Source organism: Anthonomus grandis, chromosome 9 (genome assembly GCF_022605725.1).
Source record: "Anthonomus grandis grandis chromosome 9, icAntGran1.3, whole genome shotgun sequence".
In the NCBI taxonomy this organism is placed as follows: Eukaryota; Metazoa; Arthropoda; class Insecta; order Coleoptera; family Curculionidae; genus Anthonomus; species Anthonomus grandis.
Genome location: NC_065554.1, coordinates 29,223,993 through 29,243,571, shown reverse-complemented (window position 1 = coordinate 29,243,571; position 19,579 = coordinate 29,223,993). Strand labels below are relative to the sequence as shown.

Genomic DNA, 19,579 nt, shown 5'->3' with positions numbered 1-19,579 from the left:
CATATGTCCGTCTTTATTCTAAGTGATGGCGTTGTATCGGGGTTAATCTACTTCATATTGTATTTAATATAGCTGATATTATCGCTTACCAGAGTGGAAAAATGTAAACGAAGCAAATTTTACTGTTAAACATAGGCAATATAGGACGAAAATAAAGAACGCCTCATTAAAATAATGACTTTTAACAAACAAATATACCAAGTTTTTAAAGAAGGTAGATAATTTTTTTCACTCCTCTTTACTCCTATGAATATAAGAAGTCTATAATTTAATAAAAATTGCATAAAATGTAAAAGTATTCCGATTTTAGCAAATTCATAAAATCGTGCAATACCTTTTTTACAAAATGGAGTCAAATAATTTAAAAAAAATATGGCGAATTGTTGTTAGAGTTACCAAGAAGTTTCTTTTGTTACTTCAAAGTAAAAATGACTTAGGAATAAGTAAATTATTTCAAAAAAATGCTACTATAAAGTATATTTTACTGCATAGTAGAAATAATTACTTAAAGCTAATTTGCTTTAATAGCCAAGGTGGTAGATATTACTTTAAAGAAGAAATAAGGGTAACTATTTCGGTCTTGTTACTGATAATATTACTTCAAAGCGTATGACTGCGTGGTAATATTTTGATGTTCCTATGTAGTAGTCGCAAGAACTTGAAATTTAACTTTGTAATCGCGCTTATTTAAAAGTTCCCATTTAATCGTCCCACCGACCAATATTTTCTACTTTATAGTAACGACGTTGTAAAGGTAATTAGGTCGGGTCGCTAAGCGGTATCAGCTACCATCAGAGTTGCCGCAAAGTAATAATTTCGTATATAGTCAAGTATTAAGTTAATATTATGTATTTCTTACTACTATTTTTTACTTGGCAGTTATTTAAACTTATAAGATATTTTTTTGGTACCAGTTACCGATTTATTACTTGAATAAAGTAATATAGTCAAACAATGTTGTATTCGCATAAATTCGTGTACATTTCGCGATTTTTAATAAGAAAAGAACATTTTACCTGCTCCGCTTCGTTCGGTATGCATCGGAGGAATCAACGACCATTCGTCGTTTTCCGGATGGTAACATTCGGCGGAACAATGTCGCACCACACCGTCGAAACCGCCAATGGCATATAAGATTCTATTGACGACGGCGACACCTACTGCCAGACGGGCGTAGTGCATTGGTTTCACTAGGATCCATTTGTCCAGTTCTGGATCATAACTGGGAAACAAATTAATTAAAATATTCTCCTTTAGGAATATAGTGAGTACACCACATCACATGAAGTCAAATAATTATTTTTCTTCACGTTCTATCTTTAATAATAAGAAATGATGTTTTGTAAGTATTTTTGTTGGCTAGAAACCACCACTTCAAATTCACAAGAGTATCTTAGTTTGATAGTAAGCGAGATGGTACTTACCATTCTACAGAGTTATGATATTTGGTACACTCCCCGCCGCCGACTGCATAAAGCAATCCGTCCATAACAGCCACTCCCACCCGATTCCTTGGACAAGACATCGGATGGCAGGGCATCCATTCGTCCAATATCGGGTTGTATCGGTCCACCCAATCCGAGTCGTAACTGTTCCCCGGACTGTTATTTCTGCCCCCTACAGCGTAAAAATGACCCTAAAATTAATAATAATGTTACGGACTTTCTGTACGTTCACATTGTGAAATTACAGATTGACAAACCAAACTAGGCGAGGTTCAGTTCTTTAGATTTTAAATCTGACTGCTGTTCAATATAAATGGTAACAAATTAACTGTCATGCAAGAAGCGATAAATCAGGATCTGAAACTGATATTTGTTCGGCTATGTTTTAATAATTTATGTCTAAATGCGTCTAAATTTACGTATTGTTTAGTTGGTAAAACACAAAATTACTGAATATTGATCTAAATAGTATTAATCTAATGATAAACGGAGAGAAAATTGTATTTCAAAGTAGCAGTAAATATTTGACTATGTTTGACCCTAATCTAAACTTTTACAATCCTGCAGATTATATTATGAGGCAATTCTCGAAACAAAATAGGTTTTATATGTAGTATAAGTAAAAACCTAACATCATACATGTAACAATTTCAAATTCAAGAAAGGTTAAATACCTGGGAATTTATTTCGATTCTCACCTCAAGAGGGATCATCATATAAATGTATGTATCACAAATTTTATCAACTTAGTGAATCAGTTGTCAAATTATTATTAGGTGGAATGGCTTTTAGACACAGAAATACAAAAATTGGTAACATCATGTTTAATTATGTAAAATTTCTAGCTTTTAGTCAATACTCTTAATTATTGCATGTTCCCTAGATTAAGTTACTTGGATATAATTTGTTTAATAAAAATTCACATATGACACACCCCCATTTCTCTAAGAAAAATTGTGTGCAAGATGTACCTTACCGTCATAATTTTATGCTCGAATAATTTTCTTTCCTTCTTTCTTAAATACGCAAAATATCTGTCATACAATTTGCCGAACTACAAAATTCAAAATATTCAAAACAGAGCTATGAGAACGATTCTAAACTATGACAGATATACTTCAATAGATAATAGGTTAATTGTTTTAAATATGTTTTCTGTTAAGCAAAATATTTTATTTAATGTTTTTATATTTGTTTTTAAAATTAAAAATAATTTGTTTCCAAGTCATGGTTGTATTAGAACCAAAGTATTTAAAGATTTCATTCTGATAGAAAAATGTAAAACCAATAAATTGTATAACTTAATATTGCCGAAGGGCCTTTATGAATTTAATAATGTGCCTCATTTTTTGCAAAATTGTACTAGTTTAAGTATTTAATTATATGACCAGTAATTATATATTATTAATTTAGTTTGTTTTAATATGTAGCTTTTTGCTAAATAAACGTATTATTTTCTTTTCGACTAACCATAATTTAACCCTTATACCTAAATTGACTATGAAAGTAAATATTAACGAGCCTTTTAGTTTAATTCATTTTTATTAAGTTGCAATAAAAAAAAGAAGAAAGAATATTATAAATTATTAAAGAATGCCATTTATAAACTCTCTTGCCCATAACTTGTTACTTACATATTTTTTTAAATTAATTAGGAAGAAGATTTATGTTTCGCAATAAGATATGAAAAGGATCGTTGAAATAGAGAAGTAGAATGCTCTGGAACTGTTAACTTGCCCTAAAACCTTATGTTTATATTATGGATATCAGTTCGAAATCGAATTTTCGTATACAGGATGCCCCATAAATAATTAACACAGCAGAATAAAAAAAATAAAAATAAATGAATATTTGCCAATAAAGTAGACTTTAACCCATTGGATTTTCGCATATGAATTCAATTGTATACGAAGACACAAAAAACACAAGAGAGCTCAATTAATTGCCACAATTTTTCAAGATTCGACGATTTTTTAGTAAAAGAATTTTAAAGGGCAGTAACCTTGGTCCATTACTGTTTGTGATTTTTATTAATGACTTGCCAGATTCTGTAGAATTTTCTGAGTGTGTCATGTTTGCAGATGACTTTAAGTTATTTAAACATATATCATCTATTAAAGATTGTGATGAGTTGCAGAGTGATTTAGACTCAGTGTCTAAGTGGTTTAAGGTCAATAGAATGTCATTAAATGTTGGTAAATGTCATGTTTTAACTTTTACACGAAAAGTGGAATGTACCAAGTTAGATAATTTGTCACTAAGCAGGAAAAGTGAATGTAGGGACCTTGGTGTGTACATGCAGTCAAACTTTAAATTTGACCAGCACTATGAAGCTATTGTCAATAAAGCATATAAAGTTCTTGGATTTGGAATTAGAAACACTAAAAACTTTAAACAAATAAAATCAATCATAATGTTATACAATACATTGGTTAGACCCCATTTAGAATATGCCTCTGTTATTTGGTCATCACAGTCATTGGTGCATATTGATATGATTGAAAAAGTGCAAAAGAGGTTTTTAAGGTATCTATACTTAAGAACTCATAATACTTGTCCCTATATGATTTCTTATGAAAGTATCTGAATGAATTTAGAATGGTTAGATTAAGTATTAGACGAAGTTTAAATTATGTACTATTTATATATAATATTGTCAATAATTTAAAGTATGAGAAATGTTCCTTAATTAACAACATAACTTTTGTGGTTTCTAAAGTAAACTTAAGAATAAGCAATAAAAAGCTGTTCCAATGTTTAACTCCAAGTAGTTCACCTATAAATCGAATGATGTACCAAAGTAATGAATATATACAAAAATGTGATATAGATTTCTTTAATAGTTCTGTAGGACAAATTAGATCTGTGATTTTAGGTAGTTCAAAGTATAAGTAGTACACATATTTGTTTTAGAACCTGCTATATGTATCTGTATGTTTTTAATATTTTTTTTATATTGTTAATTTGTTTAGTTATTATATTTTAGTTGTAGTCTTTCTTTTTCTCGCCTTTACTGGCTTAGTAAGCACTTTTAACAAGTAATTACATTTCTAATATGTTTATGAGAGTGTAATAAATAAAAAAATAAAAAATTATTGACACATAGAGGGCATGTCGAACATTTATTGACAAAGATTCATAATTTTTATTTTATGAATCATTCGAAACGTAATAAAGCTATTAAAATGGTTTATGAATGTCATTTTTCAGTGAATTGAAACTGTTTGTACAACGAATATTTTGAATAAAAAATAAAAACTATGCAAAGTCTAAAAAAGTTACGGAATTTTAAAAAACAAATCGTTTCTGTTAAATTAGTTATGGCACATCCTGTATATGTATTTAATAAAGCAATATTAAAATCTTCCAAACAAACAACTTTATGAACCACAGAGATAAGTTAGAGAAAACGTAACTTCATTAAAAAAAATCGACAGAATTAAAATTTGGGGGTTTACATACTGTTCCCAATCTAATGCTTAGCTGGGATAGTTTAATTTTAATCCATATTTGTTCGCTTATTCCCTTATGGGAAAATAACGAGTATAATATGTTATTTTTTTCTCAAAAAAGCGACTTCACCGGCTCCTCCTTCCCTGCTTCCACGTCTTAAACCTATTTATTTGCATAAGCTCTGTAGATATTGCCAATTCACTACTATAACGTCAATGTTCCTTTTAAAAATTAAATCCTTAAATTGAATAAAATGCACAATTAGAGATCTGACGTTTTTATGTGATCCAACCATTAGGAGAGTTTGTTCATTATCAGTTCAAAAAAGGGGTTTTCCTTCATTATTTTACAATTGTTAGCGTTACCTTCAAGAAGGCGCAACCTAATCCCGACCTAGGTATAATCAATCGGTCCAGTCTTATCCACGTTTTGTCGTCGACGTTAAAACCTTCTAAAATGTCCAGGGATTGTTTCAGATAACCGCCCGCCACGTAGATGACCCTCGGGATGTTCGGGGTGCGTTCTTTTACTGCGGTCCTTACGTGAAGAGTCAAGTCCTGAAAAATATGACGTGGATTTAGTGAGAGTATCGCTTAATGGGATTAAAGGAGAAGAGTTTAATGATTTTTACGTTTTTTTTTAGGTTTAGCAAGCAAGAACTTAAAATTGAAAGTTGACAAAACTTGAGAATTTAAGTTTATATTTTAATAATTAATAGGAAAATCTGAATGATTTAAAAGAAGACCCATTAAATAGACCACTTTTTTTGGTTAACCCATTTATGGCCAGTGATATACGCAACACTGCACTAATGATTTATTTACAAAAAAATAGCCAAAAAAATAGGCTAAAAATCATATACTCCTATATAATGTTTTTATTTTCAAAGTTTTGTATTTTTTTAACACTAATTACATTCCAAACTACACCATAAAATTGAAAACCGGGGCCTAGTTGAACCAGGGTTTTCCTAATTAGGTCATAAATTATGCTGTTGCGTTCTCGCATCACCGGCCGAATAACTGAAATTGCCTGTCACAAGTGTGTCTAGACAAGTCTAGCAATTAGTACCCATTATCATGTAGAACCTCTTACTTCTGCTAAAAGATATAATAGAAAATCGAAAAAAGAAGTGCCAATCCCACAACCAGCTGTAATTTCAAGATATAATAAATACATGGGAGGAGTAGATTTGCATGATAATGGCGTGGCAAATTATAGAATCGGTGTGATGGGTAAGAACACCCAGTGAAGTGAGGGTTGATCACTCTGGACATGTAATCAGTAGGACTGACTCCCGAAGAAGATGTCGTGTATGTAGAAGTCAAACAATTTATATTTGTGAGCGTTGCACTATTTATTTACACGCTGACTGTTTTCGGCAATATCACTTAACACTCTAGGCCATTGATGCGTTTACGCAACACCACTTATTTCAGAAAGTAGCAGATTTATTTCTTTTTTGATATCACATATGTGTTTCTGTAATATGTTTTCATAATTAAAATATATCATTTTGAAAAATTTTAAGTCTTATTTCTATCCTTGGCCGTAAATCGGTTAAGACTCTTCTTTCTTCTGGACATGGAAGAGAAATGAGGAACTAATATTTGGTTTATAATAAAAAATTATTAAAAATACAAGGAACGATTCGAGGAAAAAGGTTGCACCAAAATAGGAAAATCTGAAAAAAACTAAATGAAAAATCTGGAAACATAAGAAAACACATAGAAAAATGGATTCCTTAATCTCAGTAATTTTTTTTTTGGATATAATGACTCTAATGAAATTTATAAATTGATGTGGATTTAATAGGAAAAATTCTATTTGAATCCCAGAGAGTGAAAGAGAACGGAAAATGATGCGATAAAATAATAAAAAAGAAGAAAATATAAAAATAATAGTTAGGTAACTTAAAGATCAGGTTTCGTTCTTGGACATGACTACTTTAGGATCCAAATATTTACAAAACTTTTGCCTGGACTAATTTAAACTACCAATATTATTTTTTAAGAATACTCATTTAAATAATATGCATTATGTTTCATAAAAATAACCCAATGAATTTTTGAGATATTGGACTCTGAAGAGAGTAAGACACCACTTCCGAAAAATTCCAATATTTCCAAAAATTTAGCTTGAATTGTTTTTGAACTATGAGTATCATTTATAAAAAACATTCTTCTCAATCACACACTTTTTATTCCAGGAGAAGAACCTCGATAATTTTTTAAGATGTAGGATTTTGAAGATCAAACTTCATTCTTGGACGTAAGTACCTTAAATTTTTACTAGTTATCCCATATTCCCTTATAGTGTCCGGGAACATGCTTTACTTTTTTTTTTAATTTTCCTGGTCTATATATTAAGTCTATAATTTCCAGACAATCAAAGAAAGTTTTTCATTTCATCTAAATAAATTTGTTTATTCCTTCCAAGCAGTTGATTTCCGGATAATGTGTCAGTTTGCGTCATCCTTCATGTTTTCCAGGCAACTGGATCTATTTTAGATTTCTTACAGGGACTTCCATTTTTTAATTTAACAATTTTCAGGCAGCCTAAGTACTACCAAACTATTTCAAAGAACTCTTTTCATAGTCTCGCAAATTTAATTGCATAGCCTATTTCGCTCAACAACGACAATCATCATTCAAGTCAATCGTTAAGAACACTTATTAATTAATATTAATAAATCTGTCAAGGCATTTTCAAAGTATGCTGATTAAGATTTGCTTGAACGCGGTATTCAAAACTTATTTTGACGTTTGCAGGTTCATTATTGGTTTCTTCCAGGCAATTGAAGCCGATTTGAAGTTCCTTGCAGTTAAGTCCGTCCTTTCAGGAAGTTAAATCGATTTAAGATTGCTTCTGATCAGTAAGGCAGTGATTGTTTTCCGTTTAGTTAATATGACTTCCAGGTATTTATAATCAATCAATTTTTAGATCCTATAGGTGGAAAGAGACAACGTTTTACAAGCATCTAAATTAAGCTAAATTCCTAGTCTAATAAATTTCATGTGAGTCCGTTTTTACTAGTCACAATTTTCCCATATTCCTGTATAGTCACCAAAAACGTATTTTGTATAGTTGTAACCGGTTATATAGTGAGTGTGAAAGTTCTATGCATTCGCCAAAAACCAAAAAGTGTCCTCAATAACTTCATAAGCGCAAAAATAAATTCTCCAATGGTAATTAACAATTTATACTCTTAAAAATAGACAGAAATTGATATATGATAATATAATAAGCAAGCTAAATTTTACACTTACTTTGAAAATTTTGGACAAGTACTCCCTACAAGCGGGCGTCTTCTTGATCACGTCGCACTTTTGTATCTGGTCGTTTAAAAATTTCGGCGGCAAAAACTGACACCGTACCGCGGACAAAATGTCCTCCATTTTTCGATTGCGATTGTCCTCGTCGTACTTTACCCACTTGAGGACCGCGTTGTAGACGTCCTGCTCGTCCTGCACGTTCAGCTCGTCCTTCCTTATCAGTTTGATCAGCTGTTGGGCGCTAAGCTGAAGGAATTCTTCTTCGTGACAGATCTAAACGACAGGAATGATAAGATAGGACATAGTCTATATTCGATATTTTAAAAATTAAAATTTCATGAAGTATGGTATTAAAAAGTAGACAAACTAACTAATCCTAGATTCGCCCGATTAATAACGCGATCGTTTCTAAAAAGGATTAGAATGCGTATTAGGAATGAGGGCAGACAATTTGAGCATTTGTTGTAACTCTAATAAAGTTTTGTTTCATTTACTTTGATTTTGTTCCATTATTTATTTTGACTATAAAATTAACTTAGCTTAGAGTAGCGGCGTACATTTGACTATGTACTAAAAAAAATAAAAATACACACCTATTGAAGCAATAATCTAGCAAGTATCTTACCATTTTGAAATCTAGATTAGATACGCCAACTTTTTAAATCACTTGCCAAGCAGTCAAGTAGTTTTCTTTTCCAGGACAGTTAGTTAAATTTGGGAAATGATGGTCAAAAGACACAATTTTCAACACGAGTTGCGCAAAAATCCGATAATTTCTTAAAAATGTGAACAGTTGTGTTTGAATTTAGTTTTGTCATTTATCGAAAGGTTATTTAGGGTTATATTAAAAAAAAATTGTTAAGAAATTCGAAAATTTGTAGCCACAGTGTCAATTTTTTTCGGTTTTTCTATAAATGCCTATAATTTTAAAAGTACTCAAGATAGATAGATTTTTTTTGAATCCCTGAGCACTTGGTCAATTGCCCTTTATCGGCTTATCGTTGACTTATGGGACACCCTGTATAAATCAAAATTGTTCTACCTGCACAAATCGCCTCTCGATATACTGATTGGCCTTTTTCGACAGCTCGATGCATCCGTGCTGTTCCGAGAAATAAGCGATTCCTATCGCGTTACTCGGATCCAATTGGCGTTCCAAGAAGTTACAACACGCTTGTATGACGTTCGGAATCTAAAAGTACACAATATTAAAAGAAAACTCAGCAATGTATCATGAAAAATAAACACTAGTCTAGATTTCTAGATCGGTGTTACTCAAAACTTTTTTCGTGACGTAACCCTCTTAAAAAACTAAATTTTTAACGGAACCCTAAACTCAGCAATTAGATGTGAATTGTTTATTAATGACCATACAAAAAAAGATAGATACAGTAAGTAGTGAGTTAGTAGGAAAATGATAACACTGAGTTCATTTAATGCGAGGCATATAACCGTTTTTTATTCCTCATCAACTGGGTAATGTCAAGCTTGATAGAAGAAAGTTGAATTCTCATGTCTGGTTCGGCATCCAGTCTATTGCGGTATTTTGTTTTTGTAGCTATATATGCTGAAAATCCCGTTTCACACAAATACGTTGTTGGGAACGGCAGAAGAACATTCAAAGCTTCTGTGGCAAGTTGTGGATATTCAACACGAACCCTGCACCAAAAATCATTTAGTGAATTTGTTTTGAATAATGATTCGATGCTTGTATCCGATGTCGTGTTCTAGAAATGATTCATAGATCTGATTCGACATATTTTCAGGCTTCTGCAATTTAGATGAAAAAGGGTTTTGAATCCATTAATTTATTTTCAGTTTTGTATTCTGTTCTTCAGGAAAGTAAGATTCAAAAGTCTCTTGCAGATCATTGAGATACTGCACCAATTCAACAAATATTTCATTTTGAAATATTTCTGTATCACCACCGAACAATAACAAGACTAGAAGTCCCACTCTCGGTCGGGTGAAGTAGCGCTCTCAAATACGAGCCGCCGATCGCAAAAAAACCACGCAAGTGTTCAGCTGTGTCGGCTCGTACGAGGGTAATACAGACAGTTAACAGTGCGTTGGCCATCAAAATAAAATAAAGGTTCACTTACCGGGGTGTTTCAAAACAATCAAACTATGTAAATAATATTATTGCGACCCATTATGTTTTAGTTGTAGGTATTTAAATAAAAAAGAAAATATTTTAAACTGTTTAATTGATTGAAGATCATAATTATAACATATCCTAAATTATTATATTATACATTACATGCATACAATCATATAACTAAAAAATAAGAAAAACGACATTAACAGTAATCTTAATCTGTTTCATTGCTGAATAATACTTGTTCTACACTTGTTTGTGTTGCTTTTGTTTATTTTAATCTTCTAGCCTCATCTGCAATATTAATTTTCTTATTTTATCTTAACAATAATGTTTTATAACAAATTGTTACAATTCATCAAATAAATCAAGGTAAATTTATCTGTATAAAAAATGAACACACTTACTAGTTTCTCCGCAATTTTGCCATACATTTTTTGACGGGACAGCGTTATACAGCAGATTTGTTCTTACGGTATTACGCATTAAGGTTTCTTGAGGAAAATGTAATTCGCAGACTTTTAATTTATTACTACATTCTTCTGGAGTCATATTGGTAAACCTATGATTATTAACAAATCCCAAAGCCTGCTTCCAAAGTTGACATCTAAAAATATCATTTACAATTTGTTTTATACTGATGAATATGGAAAAAAATTATTATTATTATTATTATTGTTTTTCATTTTAATAGTATTATTACCCTCTATTATGCATAAAATATAAATATTAAAAAAATTATCATTCAAAACTATACGATTATATACGATTATACTAAAACGATTCTATAAATTCTTACCTATGTTCATCCCTGGGCCACCGAAACAATGATATTTCTGTCCCTTCTCTAGTCAAACATCCATTAACACAACACATTCGTGGCATTTTATCAGAATCCTTAATAAAATCCCTAATAAAACCAAATCGCAAAACAATCGCTATAACGTTCTAGCACAGTATAGTAATTCTACCTACAAATAGCTACTCTGTGAGACAACTGTTATACTACTTTAAATATGCTATATCAGACAGCCGGCATAGGCATTTCGTCCGGGAGCGACTTCGAGAGACTTAAAAAGAGTAGCGTCCGATATTCGAGTGAGATCGGCATAAGAAGAGGCGGAGCGTTAAGTGAACCTTCTAGTCTTGTTATTGTTCGGTGGTATCACTAAGACTATGGTGACTAAGAAACTCACTTAGCAATAAAAAGCTTTCGATTTCTCTCTTACCAAAACAAGTAATCCAAAAATCTAGTTTTCTTTTGAAGGCAGTTATTTTTTTGTTAGCATTGAAAACTGTTGTCTGTTTTCCTTGTAGTGACATGTTTAATTCGTTAAGTTTTCCAAACATGTCTGCTAAAAATGTTAGTCTAAATAACCAGTTTTTATCGGACAAACGGTCAATTAAATTAAAAGGAACATCTGTTAGAAAAGCTTCTAATTCTGTTCTTAGTTCCTTGTCAAAGGTTTACCCCGAGACAATCATCTCACTTCAGTATGGAGCAATAGTGTTTTATGATCTCTAATGATCTCACATAATATTGAAAACAATCGGGATTGTAGTGGACGTGACTTGACAAAATTAATTATTTTTACTGACTCATCAAGAACCAATTTTAGATTTGGTCTACGCAGAATACAGTGGCTGGAACTATAATTTGGCGCTTTCATTTTTATTCGTGATATTGCTCCTGCTGTTATGACACATCATTGCTTTGGCTCCATCGGTACAAATATCAATGCAATCATTCCAATCGAGTAATCGAGTTGGTTTTCTTCAAAAAATATGTTAATCGTGTTAAAAATTTCTTTTCCGGTTGTGTTAGTAGGCAGCGATGAGCACATAAGCAAGTCTTCTTCGAGTGAATGTTTATATGGATATCGCACAGTTACTAGCAAGATGGCCAGTCCAGCAACGTCAGTCGACTCATCCATTTGCAAGACGAATTAGTTATTTTGAAGCCGTGAAACCGGTGTTTTATGTTTGCTGCGATATCCCCAATTCGGCGCGTAACTGTATCGTTCGAAAGCGGCACTGTAGATTTTTCGTCGAGCATACATTTTGTTATGTCTACCACACATGGTTTTATTAGCTTTTCAGCGTTAGTGTGCGCTTTTCCTGCTTGGGCAATGCGGTAACTAACCAAATACGATGCCTCCGTGTCAACAGTCTAAGTTGAATATGTCATATTTTTTTGGCTTCTTAATAATTGTTCTTTTTTACGTAGAAAAAATTCTTTACTTTTGTTTTTGTCGGCGCATCTTAGCAGGTACCATCGAACTATAAGGAAGGAGTTTGCTGCACAACATACAAAGAGGTGAGCCGTTGGAATCAACAAATCCGAGATTAATATATGATTCGTCATACTTTCGTTTTTTCACCTTCAGTGTGTCATTAGATGTTTTACTACTTGAACTTGAAACCATAAAACTAGAACGTGACGCCGTCATATCACCTTGATTTGAATTTGTCATCCAAGCGAACCATTCTTCTTTAACACTAATTTGATTTGGTCAATTTTATGACAAATAGTATCTTTTGACGCACGAAATACAAGATTTTACAACCACTACGAACAACAACAAGACAAGCGAACATAAAATACTGAGCACAGTATGAGTACATTTTGCGATACGTTGCTTGATTAATAAATTCTCCGCGCCAAACAATCCTCCTTTATATTATACCAGCAACCATCGAATCATCCCGAATGCCTCAGAAACTTCGGAGAGCCAGACGATTTTCTCCGAAGTACGCGTCGATGCACGAGCACGAGAAACCGCGCGAAGAACCGAGGTCATTCGATTGCTTATAGTCACATTTCGATGTAATAGATCCGGCATTTACTTAATAATGCATATATTAAATTTTCGTATATGTACTACTGGTACACCTATAAGTAGGCGTTTCGTTTTGGTTGTTTATTTTTATCTTAGGTAACTTTATTCTTATAGGGTCCACTTTAATACATGCATTCATTTATTACGACTGCTGGCGGAGCCTTTCACACTTTGAGTAACGCTGTTCTAGATAATCAATTACAGCTTGCAACTGACGAAATCTACTATTTGGAAATTGAGTTACAATCACCTGATGTATATTATTAATATTAACTTTTTTTTAGCATGTTTCGGGATTATTTTGAGAAAAAAAAGACAGTATCACTAGCATGGTACCTGTAACATAGTGGCAGCCGATAATAGTTGACAAACGGTATTTTCGGTAACTCGTATCCGACCCGAGTACATAAAACTGATAAGTTTGTGCATGGCGGTCGGTGAAAGGCCCTGAAGCTTCACTCTGGCCATTTCGCACTCTTGAAGACCTCCAGTAAACATGGCCTGGAAAAAAATCAATTTTAAAAACCATTCTTTCCAATAATCTCAATTATTTCATCGAATATGCTTTATTGTTTTATAACATTTCAAGTTGGAAACGAAGCTTTAAAAAAACCTATGTAGCTAAAAGTGATCAAGAATTACGTGTCAACAAGCTTTAGTTAACAAATAATTTAATTACCTTGATAACGGTAGTAGATATAACTACCGAAACGTTGGTTTAAATTAGGTATTTTTTAAAAAGTAGGTCTTCTTGTTGTTTTTATCGTTTTTTAATATTAATCATAATAAAGTTAGGTAGGATATTGAAAAAAAACGAGCTCAGAGATTAATAGATTGAACCTCAGCTCCTAGGTATATATAAAAAATCTATTATACCTCAAGTAAGTTATTGTATTTAAAATTTATTGAACTTAAATTAAATTAAGTATATCGAACGATATCATTACAGATTTGAGTTCATATTTCTTTTAAATAGATGAATAAGTCTATTTTCTTTTTCTTTTCAATTTTTTGAGCGTGTGAGATAGTAATTTCTAAACTGATTTTTGCTATAAGTGACGTAATACCCAATATAATAAGTAACTCATTATGAATTCGTCACAACAATACAGATTTTACTATAAATGTCCTGTTATTAAAAGTCTAATGATTTCTGTCTGTATGAGTTTAGTTTTTCAGAGTTAAGGACGTTATAAAATACCTCACTCACTTTAAAATATGGACTAGCGGCCGCTAATACTACCCTATGGGCGTGATACAGCTCGGTTCCCACCTCCAAAGTGACATCGGTGAGCATAAAGTGGCTACGCATCATGTCCATAGCCTAAAATGTGAACATTTATTTATTAAAAATAAGAAAAAAGAAAAAAAAACTAAAAAACAAACAAAAGTAAAATAAGTACTTTCATGGCATCCTTGAGGTAGTCGAGCATCAAAAACGACATGTCCGCTTGGTCGCTACAGCTGCTGTTCGCGTGTTTCGGATAGTTGATCGTGGCACGCATACGGCTGTAGCCTGTCGAGTCGTCGTCCCCGTCCATTATTGGTGGTAATCTAAAGAAAATGTATAATTGGTTCAACTAATAATATAAAATCCTCATCGATTTTTCTCCAAGAGACCACACAAAATGTAAACAAACCAACAAGAAACAATGTCACGGTCTCATAAGCAAAATTTTATTGCCTACACGTGTTTCGCCCTGTATAAGCAGGGCATCATCAGGCCTTATGACCTACACATACACTGTAAAACTAACAACAATAATTATAAATGGATTAATTCAACTAATAAGTTTCAAAAACACCATATTTGAACCATATTTTTTCGAGAGAAAGTGGTACTTATTTAAATTGATGTAACTTTATTTGGATTAATTAATTTCACTTAATTTTCTGATGTGACTAGTATTTGATTAACTCGAGATTTAAAAAATTATGAAAGCAGTATTCAACGATTTTTTTTTTAATTTTGGCTGCTAGATCCTGAGTTAATTTTGAACAGTAGGTGTTAAATTTATTTGTTGTTTTAACTTTGTTTGTAATTAATTTATTTTCAGAATACATACCAACAATCTCTTTTTTTGTTTCTGGTTTTCCTGTATAGGTATTTATTACTTTTCGTGACTTCTTAAGGACATTATTGGAGTCATCAATTTGAGACTTATACAAGGTGTCTACTATAAAAACCGTCAAACTTTAAGAGGTCATTAAACAAGTCGTATAACATTTTTTCGAAAAGTTGTTAGTTCTTCTAGTATTTAACATTTTTTGATTTTATCAAATTTTTTTGTATAAACAAGAATATCTCCGTTATTCTTACCACCACATAAAATTTAGATATACCATCTGAAAGAGAATTAAATTTGCTATAAGACGGGTATATTTAAGTTTTTGAGTAATTTTTTATACCGGGTGTTATCAGAAGTTAAATGTAACATTTGGGAAATGTGTAAAATTAGTGGTATCTTCTTCGTTGTCGTTTTTCTAAAATTTGGTAAATAGGAACATGTTTTTTTTTCAGCAAAAACTACTGCATTTAATATGCTTTCCAATGATATACTTACTTTTGTGATAGCTATTTGTTTTCACAGCAATTCATGGGCAAAAGAAATAAAACTACAAAAATTGAAAATTTTATAATTCTTGATCTTTTAAGCACCAATGCGGTGAGTACTTGTAGATCTATCTTCCCTAACACAACAACTCCACAAATTACCATTAGAGAAGCCATAAACAAATAACATATCGCGATATTCGTTCTTTAAGAAAAAAGGCAGGTTTTCCTTCTTTTGTAAATGGCAATGAATCCGCAAAAGAAGGAAATTCACAAACCATGTATTACTTGATTTTAAAACAAAAGCATAGATATTTACTATTTGACAAGAACTGTCATTAAGTTTTCACTTCGACTTAAAGTAGTTAAATAAGTAATTTGATTTAAACGTGCTTAAAAAAATAATGCCTAGTTTCACAAACATTGAATATCGGAACATCTTATGCACTTCGTTTTCCTAATAGACGGCAACCCCATAGAAGTACAATTGTAGAAGTGTTCAGACGCTGTGGGGAAACTGGTTCCTTTCGAGGTTTGCGGATTAGAGAAGCTGGTCAAAATAGTCAACGCTGGAGACAAGAACCTGCGATTATGAGAGCTGTTACAGAAGATAGATCTAGAAGTACTCGCCGCATCGGTGCTGCATTAAGGATTCACCAATCCATTGTACATAGAGTTCTTAAAAAAAATAATTTGCATCCGTTTCATTTGAAAAAAGTTCAGGATTTATTGCCAGTGGATGGTGAGGTGAGGCTTCAATTCTGTAGGTGGTACTTGAATAAGTTACAAGAGTGGGGAACAGATCAATTATTTTGGACAGAGGAAGCAACATTTACAAGAGCCGGAATAATGAATTTAAGAAATAACCATATATGTCATACAAAAAACCCTCATGCGACTGTTGTTTCATATTTTCAGCATGAGATAAGGGTCAACGTATGGATAGGATTAATGAGAGGTCGCCTTTTCGGGCCTGTAATACTTCCTGATCGGCTCAATTTCAATGAGTTTTAAAATTTATTAAATAATGACCTTGTTGACTTTCTGGAAGAAATCCCCTTAGCCGCTAGACAGGAACTTTGGTTTCAAATGGACGGATGCCCAGCCCATAATGGCAGAATTGTGCAAAATTCCTTGAATCAATGCTTTGGGGAGAAATAGATCGGAAGATACGGTTCGGTAAGATGGCCGCCCAGAAGCCCTGAACCTACGCCCCTTGACTTTTATGTCTGGGGCACATTAGAATCTAATGTTTATAGTATTAACATTAATACTCGAGACGAACTAATTAATCGAATTAATGTATGTTGCAATGATATGCTACAAAATAGTACTAATGTTGATAGTATACAGAAGAATATGAATACAGAAGAAGATGCATCAAATGTATTGAACAAGAGGGAAGACATTTTGAACAATTGTTATAATTTTAGGTTTGTTTAATGAAATTTTGATTTTTTAATTTTGGTCAATCCAGAAATATAAAATTTGTAAATTTTCAATTTTTGTGGTTTTCTTTCTTTTGCGATTGGAAAGCATATTAAATGCAGTAGTTTTTGCTGAAAAAAAAACATGTTCCTATTTACCAAATTTTAGAAAAACGACAACGAAGAAGATACCACTAATTTTGCACATTTCCCAAATGTTACATTTAACTTCTGATAACACCCGGTATAAAAAATTACTCAAAAACTTAAATATACCCGTCTTATTTATTTAATTCGAAAGAAAGTGGTACATATTTAAATTGATATAACTTTATTTAGGTTAATTAATTTCCCATAATTGACTTAATTTTATGATTTGACTAATATTTTATTAAGTTGAGATTTAAAATTATTAAAGCTACTTTTCATACATATTAGTTTAATAGTAGTAGTAGTAGTAGTAGTAGTAGTTTATTGATGCTAGTAACCTTACAGTCTTACACCAAGTCATAAAATTAAAACCAAGAAAAACAGTGTATGCAAAAGTTAAAAATACAGTTGAATAACAATTGAGAGATTACATACCTTCAAGTCATTACAGAAATTTAAAATCAAATACAAACAAAAACTTATAAATATAAGCAAAAATATAAACAAGTACAAAGTGATGACATCTTAACAAGAACATAAATACTGTTGCTGAACAAAGGTATAATAGTAATAAAAAGTACAGTAAAATCTGTCTAGAACTGAGCACATTTGTCATTCATTCAGAGGCGTGGTTATAAACTCATTGGCAGAATAAAAGATGTGTTCTAAAAGAGTATCCTCTGATGGGTACTTTGAATTTTTTAAGAGATACCTGACGAGTAAAGACTCGTAAAGGGGCAGTGAATTATTCTTTGATTTTTGTAGTTTTAAATAAGGGGGACATATTTGTTGTGCACCTCTTGTGTCATAAGAGTGAAAATCTACATTTTTTATAACTACCTTTGTTTTTATGAATTTAAAGAAGACAGTTAAGAATGTATATACAAGGAAGGGTTAAAATTTTTAATTTTATGATAAATGGTCTACAGGGCTCTCTACAGTGAAGATGTATGTGTACTGAATAAATAAATATGTATGTGTAGTTTGGCCAAGTTAATGTTTGCTTCTATATAAATAAATATTTTATTAAATTTCACATAAATTATTATTTACTTACTTTAATAAGTAAAATTATTACAAACCATATGATTGAAACAAATCCATTGCAAAGGCATATAGGAACACCATACAATCCCCTTTTATTTTAATAACACAGTTTATTACACAATATATTACAAATTCAGTTTATTTATTTCCAGAATAAAACTTATGTTAACCATGCTAAATGTCCTAATACCAAATCTGCAGAAATAAATGAAACAGTGAAACCCACTAAAGTCATAGATTTGTACATACGTGGGTTACATACATATTTATTATTAGTAGTATAGTAGTATTTACAATGTACGTTCCATGGTACAATTACCATTTACCCTTTTCATCCAGTGCATCCCGATCTCATTTTTGTAGCCGATGTATAGTGCTCTAGTGCCAAGAAACCAAGTGCCTATAAATATTTTGAAATTAAATGAACAAAACTTTAATATGCATTTTCCCTTAGAACATTGAATGCCTTGTGTATTCAATGTTCTAAAATGATTACTTTGTGTTTTCGTCAATTTTGTATGTTGGTCTCTTATCTCTATTATGTTAGATTTGATAAATTTTTGCTTAATACAATGTGTCCAACAGAGATAGATTTATGGTCAAACTAGTGCACTAGAAACAGATGTGTAGATTGATGCAGTTTTTGGGTAAACTTATAATCGGTTATATTATTTAATTTTATGGTCAATTTAGTGTATTAGAAGAGATTATGGTACTCTTAACGAAAATCGTGCTTAAAATGAGATTTCCCGAGAAGTATCATACCTTAATGTTCATCCTTTGAAAATCACAGAATAAAAAATACAAGTTCACGTTAAAAAAAACGTACTTCGAATGTTTCCAATTTTTTTTTTTTGAAAACGTCTTATATCCACACACTTACGATGGTAGAAATCCCTGGCTTAACATCATCATCAACAACAATAAGAACAACAACAAACAATAACAAACACGTTCATAGAAATTCGACAATAATGATAAAACGTACGTTGAATATTAATATTGTGTACTGTCATCCTGGTTTGCAAGATTTTATCAATGCGATGAAAAATACGCGGGGCGAACGACTACGTACGATGACTTTCACAAAATTAAGTGTAAATCCACACTGTGAACGTTATTATTTACTATAATATAGCGGGTTCGTACATTATCAATACCCGCCACGAGTATACATATTATAGATCCAATATAATTTAACAAATAGTATATTTGAATAATCTTTATAAATAATATTGGTAACATGAACGTAATATACATATATTATCGATTTAATTGGAAATATACTTC

The 19,579-nt window shown here is 31.7% G+C and overlaps 1 protein-coding gene across 4 annotated transcripts in view; it reads right to left on the bottom strand.

Annotated features, from left to right (window-relative positions):
* Window positions 1-19,579, bottom strand: part of LOC126740217 (kelch-like ECH-associated protein 1B) — a 34,273-nt gene that overhangs the window by 8,050 nt on the left and 6,644 nt on the right. The window contains exons 1-9 of one of the 4 annotated variants that reach the window (XM_050446152.1): window positions 19,278-19,363; window positions 14,515-14,665; window positions 14,322-14,435; window positions 13,448-13,612; window positions 9,216-9,365; window positions 8,168-8,446; window positions 5,264-5,455; window positions 1,425-1,636; window positions 1,017-1,222 (exon numbers count right to left, since the gene is read on the bottom strand). In XM_050446152.1, the coding sequence (XP_050302109.1) occupies window positions 1,017-1,222; window positions 1,425-1,636; window positions 5,264-5,455; window positions 8,168-8,446; window positions 9,216-9,365; window positions 13,448-13,612; window positions 14,322-14,435; window positions 14,515-14,652 (1,456 nt within the window). In that variant the 5' untranslated portion in view covers window positions 14,653-14,665; window positions 19,278-19,363. Of the gene's footprint in view, window positions 1-1,016; window positions 1,223-1,424; window positions 1,637-5,263; window positions 5,456-8,167; window positions 8,447-9,215; window positions 9,366-13,447; window positions 13,613-14,321; window positions 14,436-14,514; window positions 14,666-19,054; window positions 19,364-19,579 lie in introns of those variants that run through there. The other 3 variants (XM_050446149.1, XM_050446151.1, XM_050446150.1) reach the window with 3 other exon arrangements.